General features: G+C 33.3%; 1 protein-coding gene across 3 annotated transcripts in view; it reads right to left on the bottom strand.

The window, feature by feature from the left end:
• The window catches only part of LOC113403370 (autophagy-related protein 101), a 60,523-nt gene that overhangs the window by 41,776 nt on the left and 4,299 nt on the right, over window positions 1-14,448 (bottom strand). Inside the window, exons 4-7 of one of the 3 annotated variants that reach the window (XM_064216773.1) lie at window positions 9,963-10,086; window positions 5,205-5,312; window positions 4,811-4,969; window positions 12-100 (exon numbers count right to left, since the gene is read on the bottom strand). In XM_064216773.1, coding sequence (XP_064072843.1) covers window positions 12-100; window positions 4,811-4,969; window positions 5,205-5,312; window positions 9,963-10,086 — 480 coding nt within the window. Of the gene's footprint in view, window positions 1-11; window positions 101-1,123; window positions 4,734-4,810; window positions 4,970-5,204; window positions 5,313-9,962; window positions 10,087-14,448 lie in introns of those variants that run through there. The other 2 variants (XM_064216774.1, XM_064216775.1) reach the window with 2 other exon arrangements.

Raw genomic sequence — 14,448 nt, 5'->3', positions numbered from 1 at the left:
TAAAAATAAACCTCTCCAGTCAGCATGCGGCAGGCGATTACACCGAGAGACCACCAATCCACGGCGTGACCGTATGGTTCCCGATGAAGCACTTCTGGCGCTATAAATAAAAAAAAAAAAATTAACCAAATGTTCAAACACAGCACTAGTAATATTATGCTATGATAAACTATAAAATGCGAGTCGGTATCGGGTACTAGTTGTTCTGTTTAGATTATCATTGTCAAATGTTTACAACCCGAAGTCATTGCTTTACATTTAATGTAACACGAAATTTGCTTTATTTACTTCAATAAATAATATTTTGATTTTAATTCTGTTATGAAAACAAGCATTTAAAAAAGAGGATTATTACGGTTGAACAGATACATATGTATAAATGGAATACATATTTCTAGATAGATAATAATAAACCTCTTTTTTTACACTAAAGCAACCATTCACACTTCTTGTGCTCTACGCAACTCACATTCCCCCATTCACACTGAAGCAACATATTACGTAAAATAAACAATTAAGTATATTTACTTCGATGGAAGGAATCTCGATGTCGTGTAGCACACGAAGTCCTGATGTCACTTTTGATTCACTTGCAGTTTTATTTTTCAACGATAATGAAAATCATCCAAAACATAAACGACCTTATTTATAAATGTTATTGAGGGGTAATAAGTTACATAATGCCGCTTTCTTCTCACAAACGACAAGTCAACAATGAAAGAACGAGAAAAAACACTAAACACCCTCTAATGCAACAAATATAGTAAATAGTTTTCATTTTATTTGCAATTAAATCCATTTTATAAAAATACTGTAATGTAATATATATATTTTAAATTTAAATCCATTCATTCTATTGTAACTTTATACAAGTACGATAAACCAGTTGTTAAACGCCCGACATTAAATAAAGAAGGGGAACCATGTACGGACAATTCCGCGTCGATTGTACATAGTCATATACCGATACGTTCGGTAATTTTCAGTATTAAAAATCATTACATATAAGATGAAACAGTACACTTAAACACTGTATAATTAGAAATAAATTACAGCTTAAATAATAAAATTATCAAACGTATAATCTAATTAAAGGTAGGTATAATAAAAATAAAAAAATATATTAATACTCCATCATTTATTCACATTTTTATATAAATTATCACAAGACTAAGATTTTTGTTTATTTTTGAACTCATAAATCACATCATATACTAACTTTCATCATACACTAACATGTAACAGCCATCCACATTAAGATATATTCATCTTTCAAATAAGGCCATAGCAAGTGCAATTTTATTAAAATTTACAGTGCCCAAAATAACATTAAGAACGAGGCACGCCATCAAGGTAATGTTTAGATAATTCATATTGTCGTAACACTGGATTATTGTTAAACGATCCAGTCGGGGGAATTAACGAGGTACTAGCTGATATGGAACCGACACGGGCACAATAAATAACTATAGCCTATTGCAATTGCGGGAGTAAAGAGAAATAGACAACTGTGACCTTGAATTGATTTGACATCATTGGTCGGTCTAAAATAATCTATGGTTTTATAATGAATACCATAAAATCGCATTTTTAATGTCGGCGGAGTTGCACTGAAATTAAAATGAATATGAGTGGAATACAGTTAACAGTCATTATAAATGAAAATATATTAATCGATAACTGTTTTTGGAGCATAACAAGCTATTAGAAAATCTCATGTAATATATAAATGTGCCTTTCCACATCTACTCCTGCCCTTGCAATATAGTATACAATCCTCATATTATATAAGTTATAGTAAAATTTGAATAATCAATCAGCAATTGCAATGTACAGCCTCATCTTTGGCGACGAAATTATATTGTTAATTATAGTTACATATAGGAAACTATTTTTCCAATAGAGATGCGAACACGCTAAAGCTAGAGTCACAAAATGAGGTAGGAAAGTAAATAATTAGAAGTTTAAACATGGATGGATTCATTCCTCCGCCCAGATGTAAGAGAACATTAAAAAGACAACGAAACCAAACGGAATACCGAGGTCCCTCTATGGCGCGATGAGAGCCATTTCTAGGTCGGATATCTATGGACCATTCCTAATGCATTGCGTCACTCCTGTCACGTGTAGTGCGAGCTCTTATATTTTTTTACAATTAGTATCAATCATCCATTCTTTATTCTAGAACATTTTTTACATTTTCGGGTTCTTGTACAGATTAAACAGGTAACTAGTTATTTAAAGAGCAATTTTTCAACTTCTAAGGCTATAATATATTTTTCATCTGTAATATACGCGATTACTATCTGATGTTTACGAATGGACCGACGTGATATTACAGCCTCAGTTAAGAAGGAACTCAATTATAGATTAACGTGCCTTGATATATACTTTAAGAGTTCATAATTACAGTTAAAGAGGGCGATACATTGTATTATTTAGTGACATTTGATACATAATAAACTGCTATAATATAAAAATGAATAGTTCTCTATACGCTAAAAATATTCTATTTCAATAGAATTTTGTATCTGTGTAAGAATATATCGAGGTGAAGATTCAGACCTATGGTTGTTGTTTTATATGTTATAACACTAAACACTACTTACTTTATAATATGAAAATTTAGTTTTATTGTTTAAATAAACGGAAGGCGAAACAATTTGTTACCTACATAAATACATACTATGATATCTCATGCACCTTTCTATGTGGGACGACTTCCACTATCCATAAGCGACGTAATAAATATTTGATACCAACCAATCCGCGCTTCAGAATCGTGGAAATAATATACCATTAACTAAGCATTAGTTTCATAAAGCTCTCAATGTTGAAATAAATTCACTATCTGAAGAAAAATATTAAATGAGAAAATTTGTAATATTCTCCTATACATTTAAATATATACAACACTTATATTATAGAATTAATATCTTCGATACGACGATCTAATCTAAAAACGTTGACACACAAAATAATATTTAATATACATATATATGTTTCATGCAAATATCACAAAGCATTTTCTTTTTTTTTAATATAAAACACCCAATAGTCAATAGACTATACTATATTACACCGAGCGTAAACTCAGTCGTTAATCTTAAAATTATTGATGTTCATAAAATTCTAAAATTAATTTTAATAACAATTTGAATTATTCGCCACTAACACGTATAACACAAAAAAAAAATCTACGTGTCAGAATTTGATAAGTGACGTTACAGCTACAACTTAAAACTGTTTATAATATAATTCGTCTTATTTTAAACCTATGACTGTAAACTATACTTTTAACGTTAATACGAAAAATAACTAGGATATAATGAAAGAAAACATTTGTCAAATCTTAAAAAAAAAAATTAAATGGACACTTCAACCAGCTTTTCGAGCTAGAGCTCCGTTTATTATAATTATAATTGATATTACGACTAATTATATAGAAACGAAAAGTTTTATTATTAACATTACGCAAAAGCGACTTAAACAATTATTAGTCCGCGTGAAATAATAAAATAATAAATAATTACATTTCGATAGTGCGAAATATTAGCATAAGTACATTATTGCAGTTACAACATTGCGAATAATATTATATATTATAATTATATATAAATATAGGTACGATATAATTTTAATTATTTACATTCTCCCCGTTCACAATAATATAATTGCACTTCTGATGAATAAAACTCTAACTAAAGTTCAACAAAATCAAACACGTGCGACGTCACGTTCTGGGACGAAAGGATCCAAAATAATAACTCACGGACCTCTCCTCGCGTAGACCAGCTCCCAAACGATATCACAAAATTTTAAAACCAGCAACCCAAATATATAAAACGATCCGTTCACGTCCCGGTTCAGAAAGTACAGAGCACAGCAGGTCACCGTACATCACAAGGACAGCGTGTCGCGTATCAGCTTCCGGACCGTGTTGCCGACCGACGTGGGCGGGGCGCCGGACAGGTTGTAGTGGATCTTGAACAGGTACGGCTGGATGTCCGCGTACGTCGTGTCGAAGATGAGGTCGGCATCCGACCGGCTCGGCATCTTCGGGACGTACTCGTGGCGGTTGATGATCTCCGTGATGAAGACGATCTTGTCCTGCAGCATCTCGACGACGCTCTCGTGCTTCGCGTGCATGTCCTGCTCGTTGCGGGACTCGGTGAGCTCGCAGCAGACCGTCCACACCTCCCAGGGCACGCACTCGGGCTGGAAGGGCCAGCGCGCTCGGCGCTTCTGGAAGAACTCGAGACTGATAGAGCCGCGCGGCGGGCTGGAGCCGTCGGCGCCGCGCAGCAGCTCCGAGAAGTCCGACACCTCGCGCCGCACCAGGCGGCCCAGCGCCTCCGACTCGCAGCACACGTACGTGAAGTCGATGAAGTCGCAGTCCACGTCCACGTAGCTGACCGTCCGTATCGAGTAGCTCTCCTCGTTGTTGTACGTGAACTTGCCGCTCGAGCGATGGAACAGCACCGTGTGGAAGATGCTGGCGACCACCTCGTCCACTTGCCTACCCTCCATGGACATTTCGAACTCTATGCTGCGTGCGTTCATCTCGCCCGTCACTGGCAAGTCGCGCGCGCACTCGCCTCGAATACTGACATAATCGCCCAATAATATTTCGATTACAGACTTCCGAAGATTTTCAGTGGGGTATCGGAAAGGTCGTGTGCGACGTATTGCGCCATTTCGAGTTTAAAATATGCAACGCATCGAGTCCCACACTGAAACGGAAAATGGCCGTTTTAGTCCGTCGACATTTGTGGAGGAGGACTATTATCCGCTAGTGAGCGAGACTTACCCATATATTTGAGTGTGCCGCAGAGCGTCGTGGTCCGCGAGCCGATGGACAACCACTTGGACAGCCCGAAGTCCACCAGCTGAATGTGGAGATCAGAATCTAAGAGAATGTTTTCTGGTTTGAGATCACGATATATCACACCAGCGTTGTGCAGGAAGTCTGTAAAAAACATTTAAAATTGTTTCGGTTATTGGTACTGGGCACAGCTAGTTCTAAAATAAAAGCCTTAGTTACTCCTTATTGCATCAGCTATCTGCCAGTCAGACAGGCAGACAGAAATTGTAAAAAAATCTTATTTGGTATATGTATCGTGTATACATATGCATTTAGTAAAAAGCGGTTATTTGAATATTACAAACAGACACTCCATTTTTATTATATGTATTATACTCACCAATAGCTATAGCAATCTCAGCTACAAAGATCTTCACAAGCTCCTCTGGTAACTTTGCGTACTTTTCTAGTAAAGCTAACAACTCGCCGCCGGGAATGTACTCTGAAACTAAAGAGACATTCCTCATTTAGTTATGTTCAGTTCAGTTCAGTTCATTACGCTAAGGTAAGGCTATTCATCTATTCATTCATTCTTTAAATTTTAAACATGGTTTAAAAAAAAAATTGCGACCGTCACGTGACCTGGCAAATGAGACACAACGAAATTTATGATTATTGAAAAGATTCCAGAACCAGATACATACGATATATCACAATCGAATATCCACAATTATTAAGTACACGGTTACGATACTTACTTTCGCCTCAAATAGTACTGAAGACGGAGAAGATATCTGAGTTTTATATTTCGTCGCATTCTGTATTAACAATATTTATAAATATTATTTACACATTGTCTGGTGCCTCTGAAAGTAAATTATGTCATCTACGTAATGAGTAAGATAGCTCAGACGTATATCGTGAGTGATAAGACCATCTACGCATTTTCGAATTACTTTTGTAGTCCATACTTTCACTGTGCTAGTATTATAAAGAATATATTAATATAACAAAGAGTTCAAATTTATTTGTTTGTGTGTACCTTTCAATTAAATTTCACATCTACGGAAATAATGTTCCAATTCTAAAATACATACACAGGTTAAACCTGTACCGTATAAATTGCATTTATGTGAAGCCGGGTTATTTCGCTAGTATACTAGAAAACCTACTAGAAAACCTATTGAAGGGAGACTTGGGTAGACTAAGACTTAGTTTTATAATATATATAAAATAGAGAGTACATACTAAGATTGTTTATGAGGCTTTTTGAATAAAGAATATTTTGATTTTGGGTATTAGGCTAACGTAAGCACCCTTAATCATTAACACGGGCAAAGTTGCGGAGTATAAATCTATATTGATATAATTATATATGATGTATATGTAATTATATCGATGTCATATCGGATAATGTAAAAGTGCTCTTAGGGTAAATAACAATGACCTTTAAACAAACTAGATAGAGATAGAATCGTATTCATGTTCCATGTGAAACGTTACATGTTATTTTAGTAAACAAATGAGTAATGTCTAGTCTGACTGATAGTGATAAAGTGATAAGCTCAGTCGAGGAAGCACCAAAACAATCGCGCCGAGACATTCATTAATTCATTCGAACAATACACGGAAATCAATATTATTTAACTTCAAGAGAATATGTTATATTTACGATATTTCGGTAACTAATGTGCCTTTCCATACTATTCTTTGTTTGTTATATCAAACAACACAGATTCACAAATGTTATAAAATATATTATGATACGTAGCTTTAGCAGCTAGCTTATAAGTCAACTGGCTGACTAGATTTCGAGACGGTTATCGTCATCAAATTAGCCACGAGAAAGCTACAACTGCAAGATGCAGTGGCTGTGATATCGCGTCACATGAAAAACCTTATACTTTAAACAACAATAACAAAATACCTACCACTGAGGAAATTATGGATTACAGTATAAAAATGGCGATCCATAACAGAGATGACCCGGTTATGGAAAGTCCGGAACAGTCCGGCGTCTATAAGTTAGCAGTTTTTACAGTCTCGTGCTTTGGAAAAGACGTTAAATCTGCGCCTGAATTATTTTAGGTCGTGATGGATTTGTACTCGCTTCGAATTATGCGGATAAGGGAATAATATCGAGTGTTTTTGTGCTTGCAAATACATTTATGGACTACAATATATATAATATCATGTCCTAACATAAACATTTGGTTAATCTAACATATCTAATCTTTACTAATATTTTAAATGCAAAAGTAACTCTGTCTGTTAAAGCGTGGATTTAATGCTTGTTGACTTACAGGCAGGAGACATAACATACATATATAATTGTATTTAACTAACATGACAGTATTTTTAGATGTTGAAAAAGAGTAACTACTGAGTTTCTCGCCGGTTCTTCTCGGTAGAATCTACATTCCGAACCGGTGGTAGCTTTACTTTAAATAGTTTGTTCAATGACGATTCAAAAGTGCTTGTAAAAGCCTACTTGAATAAAGTATATTTTGATTTTTTGATTTTGTCTATGTGTTTTTCACGAACAAACCACAGAACCGAATTTGATGACATTTAGTATAAAACAAGCTTGAACTACAAGGAAGGACATAATACCTGCCAATTTTTGCCTAAACCCTTACGAACAACCCCTTAAACTCCTCTATATATGACTCCAGTCTCTTATATACGACTTTCCTTTATAAATACTCAAAATATCTCAATATAATCATAATATACTCGGAAAACACTGGTAGATAATGTTTTGTTAGTTTTATTAATTCATTTTAATTATTTACACCCCGATATATAATCAGTAATAATAATATAAATATACAAATAACATCGGGTAAATATAAATTCGAAAACACGTACAAACCAAGTATATGAAAATAGATTAAGTTACCCCGAGTATTTGAGATAAGGAAATCACCAAACATTCGAGTGACTATCACGGCCCTACGAAGTGTACTCTGGCAATAAATACACTTCATAAACATCGATCGTTCGTGCATAATTATGCATTTAGGATGGACATTACCCATTAATACCTATCTGTTGTTTTATTCTTGCTACTTATATTAACAGAACTGTTATTATTTTTTATAATTATGTTTAAGCAGAGGAAATGAGAAAAAAAACTTTTGATTGTTTCTTGTTCCTTTATATTAAAAGTATGTTTATGTTTTTTTTTTTTATAAAGGCGGTAGCAAATTGTGGTAAATGGTCACTGTACCATTCCTTACATAGTCAATGAGCCTGCACCACAGGTTCTAAGATGGTATGTCTCTTGTGCATTCGCAAAAGATTCGATGTTTCACACTACAATAAATGTTAATTAAAATTCGAGTACGAAAAATCACTTAAGATTTTAATGACTATCGCTATTTCCATAACACTTTTCCTTCAATGAAAAGGCAAAGGCATGTATCTAAAAAACAGTTCAATTTATGTACTTATTATGAAATTGATGGTATTCCATCAGGTGGTCTTCTCTAAGCCCTACCGTCAGTTAATAGAGATAAGTGATAATGATAAGGCCATTCAATAAATTGACTATGCAATCAATTCCATTTTATGATGCAATTAAATAGTACAGCTACTTCAGTGAAGATCGTATAAATTAGACGTAGATAACAATTGTAACTTTGCGAAGACGAGCGAACGCAAAGTTAGGAACGCAAAAATAAAAAAAAACAATCAATTTCAAATCATCATTAAAAAATCATTACCTAAAAAATAATAAAGACGTCTTCAATTAATTTCCTTATATATAACATTTTATTATACACGTATTAAGTATAAGTATCTCAGATCGAGTTGTCTGGAAGAGATGGCTAATTAGTCATAAGTCCCGTTGTACAACACATAAAATAATTGTTTATATTTTTGTTTTGAGTATTATTTCTTTTTTTTTTTGTATTTATTCCTAAGATTTCAGTATTTTATGTTGGTGGTGTACAATATGGTATATTTATTAGGACTAGGTTTTTTTAAATGAGGTTTTTATGGTTTAAAATGTCCTACGTTACTATTACCTGTAGTAGCACAGTTTTTTTTTTCCTATACATTGTAAAATATTTGTTTTAATTATAATAGGGAACCGATTCGACTTAAGGTAATACTATCTTTATGTACTGTGTTTTTAAAAAATGAAATATATTGTCAGAGCTTATCGATATTCCTTCAAAACGACAAGCCGCCAATGAGGTTAAAGCTATGATATCTCTAAATCGATAGCTATCTGACCATTCTCGTATTTAAGACCTATTCTATTACTAGAGACGATAACTTAACAAATATCATAAACCCAAAATTAGTTATTTCAACTACTGAACAAATCATGATTAAATTTTGCATACACCTTATCATGTCAAGCACATATTTTACTTTACAAACAAGCAGCAACCCTGATGCGGACGGAAATTATAAGGCTATGATCTATATTAATAAATGAGGAGACGTTATTTATAATGGCTATCTGGAAAACTACATAAAACTTGTCCCAGAATATACAGCGCGTTTGAAGGTTTTAATTGATAAAACATGAAGCAGGACAAGATATAATATTTAAAAGACACAACCATCAAAAAAGCGTATTACTGTAAATCGGCTTTCAACACGCGTCGGAGACGAAGTGAGTTCTAAAAAATAGCAATGCCGATATTACGTTCTGTACCTCATACTAAACTATCATTTGCGAGATCGTTATAATATCGAAACTGATTATATTATATTTTATGAGTTTAACAACATGTTAAACTCATCGAATGACATTCGAATAGTAAGTACATAATTACAATCATCAATCAACATTATTAATCTATTAATTTCTGTGACTCAATGATTTACCTAATAACATCATCATCACTAATTACTCGAGAAGTAAACATCCATACAATATAAATAGACAAATACATATATTTTTAACTTTTTCTCCTTTGACAACCATAATCTGATTTAAACTTTATTCATTAAATAGCTTTCGATACTTGAAATCCATTTATAATTCATCAAATGTCGATAATAATTCATTATTTTTTATATGTGTTGGTAAGTGACCGGATTATAATAATTATGAACATTCCTAACATCTTCATTTGTAATTAAATGACCAAATAAATAAGATTAATTATTTATATCGTCATGTAAATCGACTCACCTATATACAGTCTTTTCTTGGTTTGCCAGCGAGATACAGCTCCCGCTATGAACGAGTGGTGACCGACCGCTGCTTGAATCCGCGCCTCTTCTTTTACTTGCCTTACCGCATTTTCGCTCACGATCTAATAAACAAAACAAATATTTCACGTATATGTTACCTATATCTATCTCTGAATGCATACAATTACAGAATCATTAGTAGTTTTCTTCCCCATTCGTATCCTAACACAATGCAGTTCGTACGTTTGGAACACGAACGTCCAATTACCCTTTCAATTTTCCGGTCGTTTTCTGGGACCATGTTGTAAAACTATATACATAGTTGGCCCACAACAATTGACTAAGTGAGTGAAGATGGTTTCCACCTGAACGATTTGAGTCACGGCGAATTTAGGGACTAGCTAGATAGCTAGTGCGAGGGACATATTAAAGAACACCATTGTGTGCGCAAACATAGGAAATGTAATACAACACGACCGGACAAGAATGAAACGAGTTTTACGATGCACAGGAGTGTAAACATTGTAAACTTCAAGACTTCTAGCTGCTAATTTGAAATTCTCTACAAAAAACTGTTTGTACCAACCACGGGTTGAGACCCTGAACTCTTGGGTCGGAGGATTTGTGAGTCACTAAGCTAACGAAGCAGTCGCGGCATTAAGTTGTAGTCAAGTAACGTGCATAATAAGAATTTAATTTAAAGTAAAATTTAGAAATAATGTTTATATGATAATAAAATAGTATAAAGATCTTGTGGATGTTGAAATTAAATAAATAACAGTGAATACTTCATCATGCATATTAGTTTATAATCCAATATTTCTCTCGTAATAAGCCGATGACGAATCTGCTATACTGTAAGTTTACGTCACCTTATTTTTAATATCCTTTGTAATACGTACTGACTTTTGATATATTGCCTAAACCCTAATAAAAAAATGAATGTTTCTTTGATCGTTCGTCTTCCATTCATCCGATTGTGATAAAACTTTTTGAATTGTTCTTCGTACGCTGGCAAAGATAAAATATAAAAGTTTTATGTAGACTCTTATTCTATCCGTGCGAAGCCAAATCGGGTAGATACAAATCTATATATAAATAAAAGTCAATCTCCTAACTTATGCACAGTTTAAGCTATTATTCATACTTGATACTATAATAGCTTAAAACTCGAGAGAACTTTAATTTGTAATATAAATGCACTCGGTACAATGGTTTTGCTAAATTTCCATCAAGACGAAATTCCTTCAAACAATGACACCAAGACAAACATCACTTATGTTCTTTTACGTTTTGAGACAAGACAAACGCGACGCATTATTTGTTGGTTCTCAAACAACGAACACGATTTTTTATGGGTGTGTTTTGTATGTTTTTTTTTATGTGTAGGGTCTGTGATACAGGATAAGTCAGTACCTAACACCTTACGCACTCTCAGAATATTACAAGACGCAGCGACTTGACAATATTCAAAACTTCAAATAATCTGACCCATTACAAAAAACACGATTGTAATTCGACTGAAAATTAAATTTTAATTTATACATATACACCACGTTACTGCAATATATCAAAAGCTATTTATTAGAAATCGAAAAGACATAAACGACGTCGAAATAATAACAATAATTTAACCTTTCGTATTGAAATTTTCAAGGATCGTATTGATATGAATACATACATTCAAATAAACGGTATAAATGAATTATGATGCCTTAATCTTCAACACCATTGACCTACTGAGCTACATCTATATCAATACATATATTAAAATCACAACGGCCGGCATACAGTCGATGAAATATCACTAAATATATTTGTGAACAATTTATCTGTTGGTGTGTGTGCGTTACTATTGTTTAGATATTATACATCGGACAATATGCGTCTCAGGGATTGTTAATTTTTATCATGTAACGCAATACATTCCTGTGAAGTTACAGGAATTAGTTAATAATATTATGTCACTCGCGTAACTAAATAAGTTTTTAATTTTAGCTAATTTAATATAGTTTTAGAATATAGATATTTAGTAACAAAAATTTGTATTGAAGATATTTCAAAGACAGTTTTATCATGAAGTAGCATAAATTACGCTCGACATTATCGACATTATTATTAGGTATCATACTTCATTTCAATTTGAAATCGAGTTCATACAAAATAGGTTAATCGTAATGAATTCAGTACCTTACCGACAAATACAAAAATGTAATCGATAAATATTTGTTACTCAATGAATGTAATTTGTCACATGGATCACTATCTAACACTTGTAACACACCAAAATACCCCAACCCTTTACCCTCACGTGTGGAAACTAGTAATTACTAATTATCGTGAAGAAAAAAGTTAATCCGGTAACTAAACGGGTCGGGATATGTATTTATATATAATAGTTACTCTGTTCAAATGTGTCAAATTCATTCTCCAGTACAATATTTTATAATCCATTATTTCGTCGTAGTTTAGTAAGCCGATGACTAATCCGATATTCTGTTCGTCATACATTGTAAAAAAAAAAAAAAGTGTTTACGCCGCTGCGAAGTACACATAATTATAAAGAATAAATATAATACATAAAATAATGATATAGTTGATATATTGATTACTGTTAAGTTTCGTCGATTTTCATTGACGAAATGTAGATTATTTTGTTTACAAGTAATTTAATAATGATATCTCGTGAAACATAGATAAGAATAGGACTGCAATATTCCCGTCAAATTAATTTCGTTTCAAGAGCGTGTTCTCGTTAGTGTCCGACCGAAACTGGTTTTTACGACCGAAACCGAAACCGAATTTCGGCAACGGTCGCAGTTTCGGCCGAAACCGAAACCGAAACTTTTTTACAGGAATCATGTTTAGAGGGAAAATAGAGAAAACATAATGATAATAATCAGTCTTTTTTAATTTTTTTTTTTAAATCACATAGTTTTAAAAATGCGTTAAATAATAACTTAAATATTATTTAAGTTGTAACCTAATATCACAAGAGTTATAGGTAGGTACTTAATATTTAAGTAATAAATAAAACAATATAAATCACATTTAACTTTAAAACAAATTAACTCCTAAACTTAATTCGTCATTTTGTATGACACTTCAACAAAAAACTATAGCTAAACTACTAAATTATGAACTAATCGTAATATTTCAAAACGCGTAGACTTGATTCTAATAATTTCAAGCAGCAATCTGTATTTTTTATGTCTTATTAATATTCATAGTTAAACAATCTTATATTATAGGTAAGAAACAATAGTTTATCAACATTTTCGCCTCGCAGATTACTCCTTCTATCTGAATAAATTTGTCGTCCAGTCGTCGGTGGAGCTGATAAGAATTTCCGTGCTACCTTTCTCAAAGACAAAAATGGACTAGAATTCCAGTAAGAATAAACTGCACTTCTCTGCAACCTAGGTTCTGACAAGTATGCTTTAATGGTTATATTAATTTGGGATAAACAATCACTGTTCCCCACACCAGAGGTTCCTATTAAATTACAAGTAGATTTATCATGGGCGTCCCAAAGCCCTCACGCTTTTACGGGAGACGATATTCTAGATCAACAAGATGGCTGTGATTCTTCAGAATGTCAGTTTTCACTTATTGTATAACTAACATCGTCCGTGTAAATTCTCAAATAGTTTTCTATTTCTAAGGTGGCAATGTCAAATTCATCAGAATTAAAATATGTGCCTTTAAATTTTGGATCCTGTAATGTTGCAGTTATTAGTGCTGGATGTCCTTTGACGTAAGCAAATCGTCGATTCATTGATTCATGCAACCGTGTTTTCATGTTTCTCATTATTTCGCTTTCATTTTCGTCTCTAGTTTGCAGCTTCCTTTTTAATAGTGATATCAAAGGAATTGCAATTGGAATTGCATGCGTTATCATACGACAGATCAAGTGTAGCTTCATAATAAAACTTTAGTACCTCAGTAAGATTCTTTATAATATCCCAGTCCCAACTCACAACAAACAAAACGCATTGCGAACACAGGCAAGTCACGACATGATTAGACAATTACCGCTCCGATTATGATCGAGCACAGCGCGGCAACTCCCGAACGCAGTTTCGGCAAGTTTACTGCCGAAACCAAAACTAAACCGAAACTCATTTTTTTGCCGAAACTCAACCGAAACCGAAAAGTAGTATTACCGTTATGTATAATGTAAATAAAAAAAATGAATATTGAATAGATATTATAATAGACCAGAGACTTACTTTAAGTTGGTGAATGTCCCAATACTAGGCAAAGATTATCTGTACTATTAAAGATAAAGTTTAAAATTTATTTCACCACACTGAACCACGTGGATCGGTTACGTGTAACTGTGGTTGAATGTGTTAAAACTGTTTCGATACATCCAGATTTTTTCACTACATTTTCGTTCAATGCCGAGCAATAGTTTAAATTATAAACACAAATTATAATTATGAAAATCGGTACTATTGAATAGATTTAAGCCTAGGTGA

Source organism: Vanessa tameamea, chromosome 13 (assembly GCF_037043105.1).
Source record: "Vanessa tameamea isolate UH-Manoa-2023 chromosome 13, ilVanTame1 primary haplotype, whole genome shotgun sequence".
Taxonomy (NCBI): Eukaryota; Metazoa; Arthropoda; class Insecta; order Lepidoptera; family Nymphalidae; genus Vanessa; species Vanessa tameamea.
This window is presented reverse-complemented; position numbering and strand designations above follow the sequence as displayed.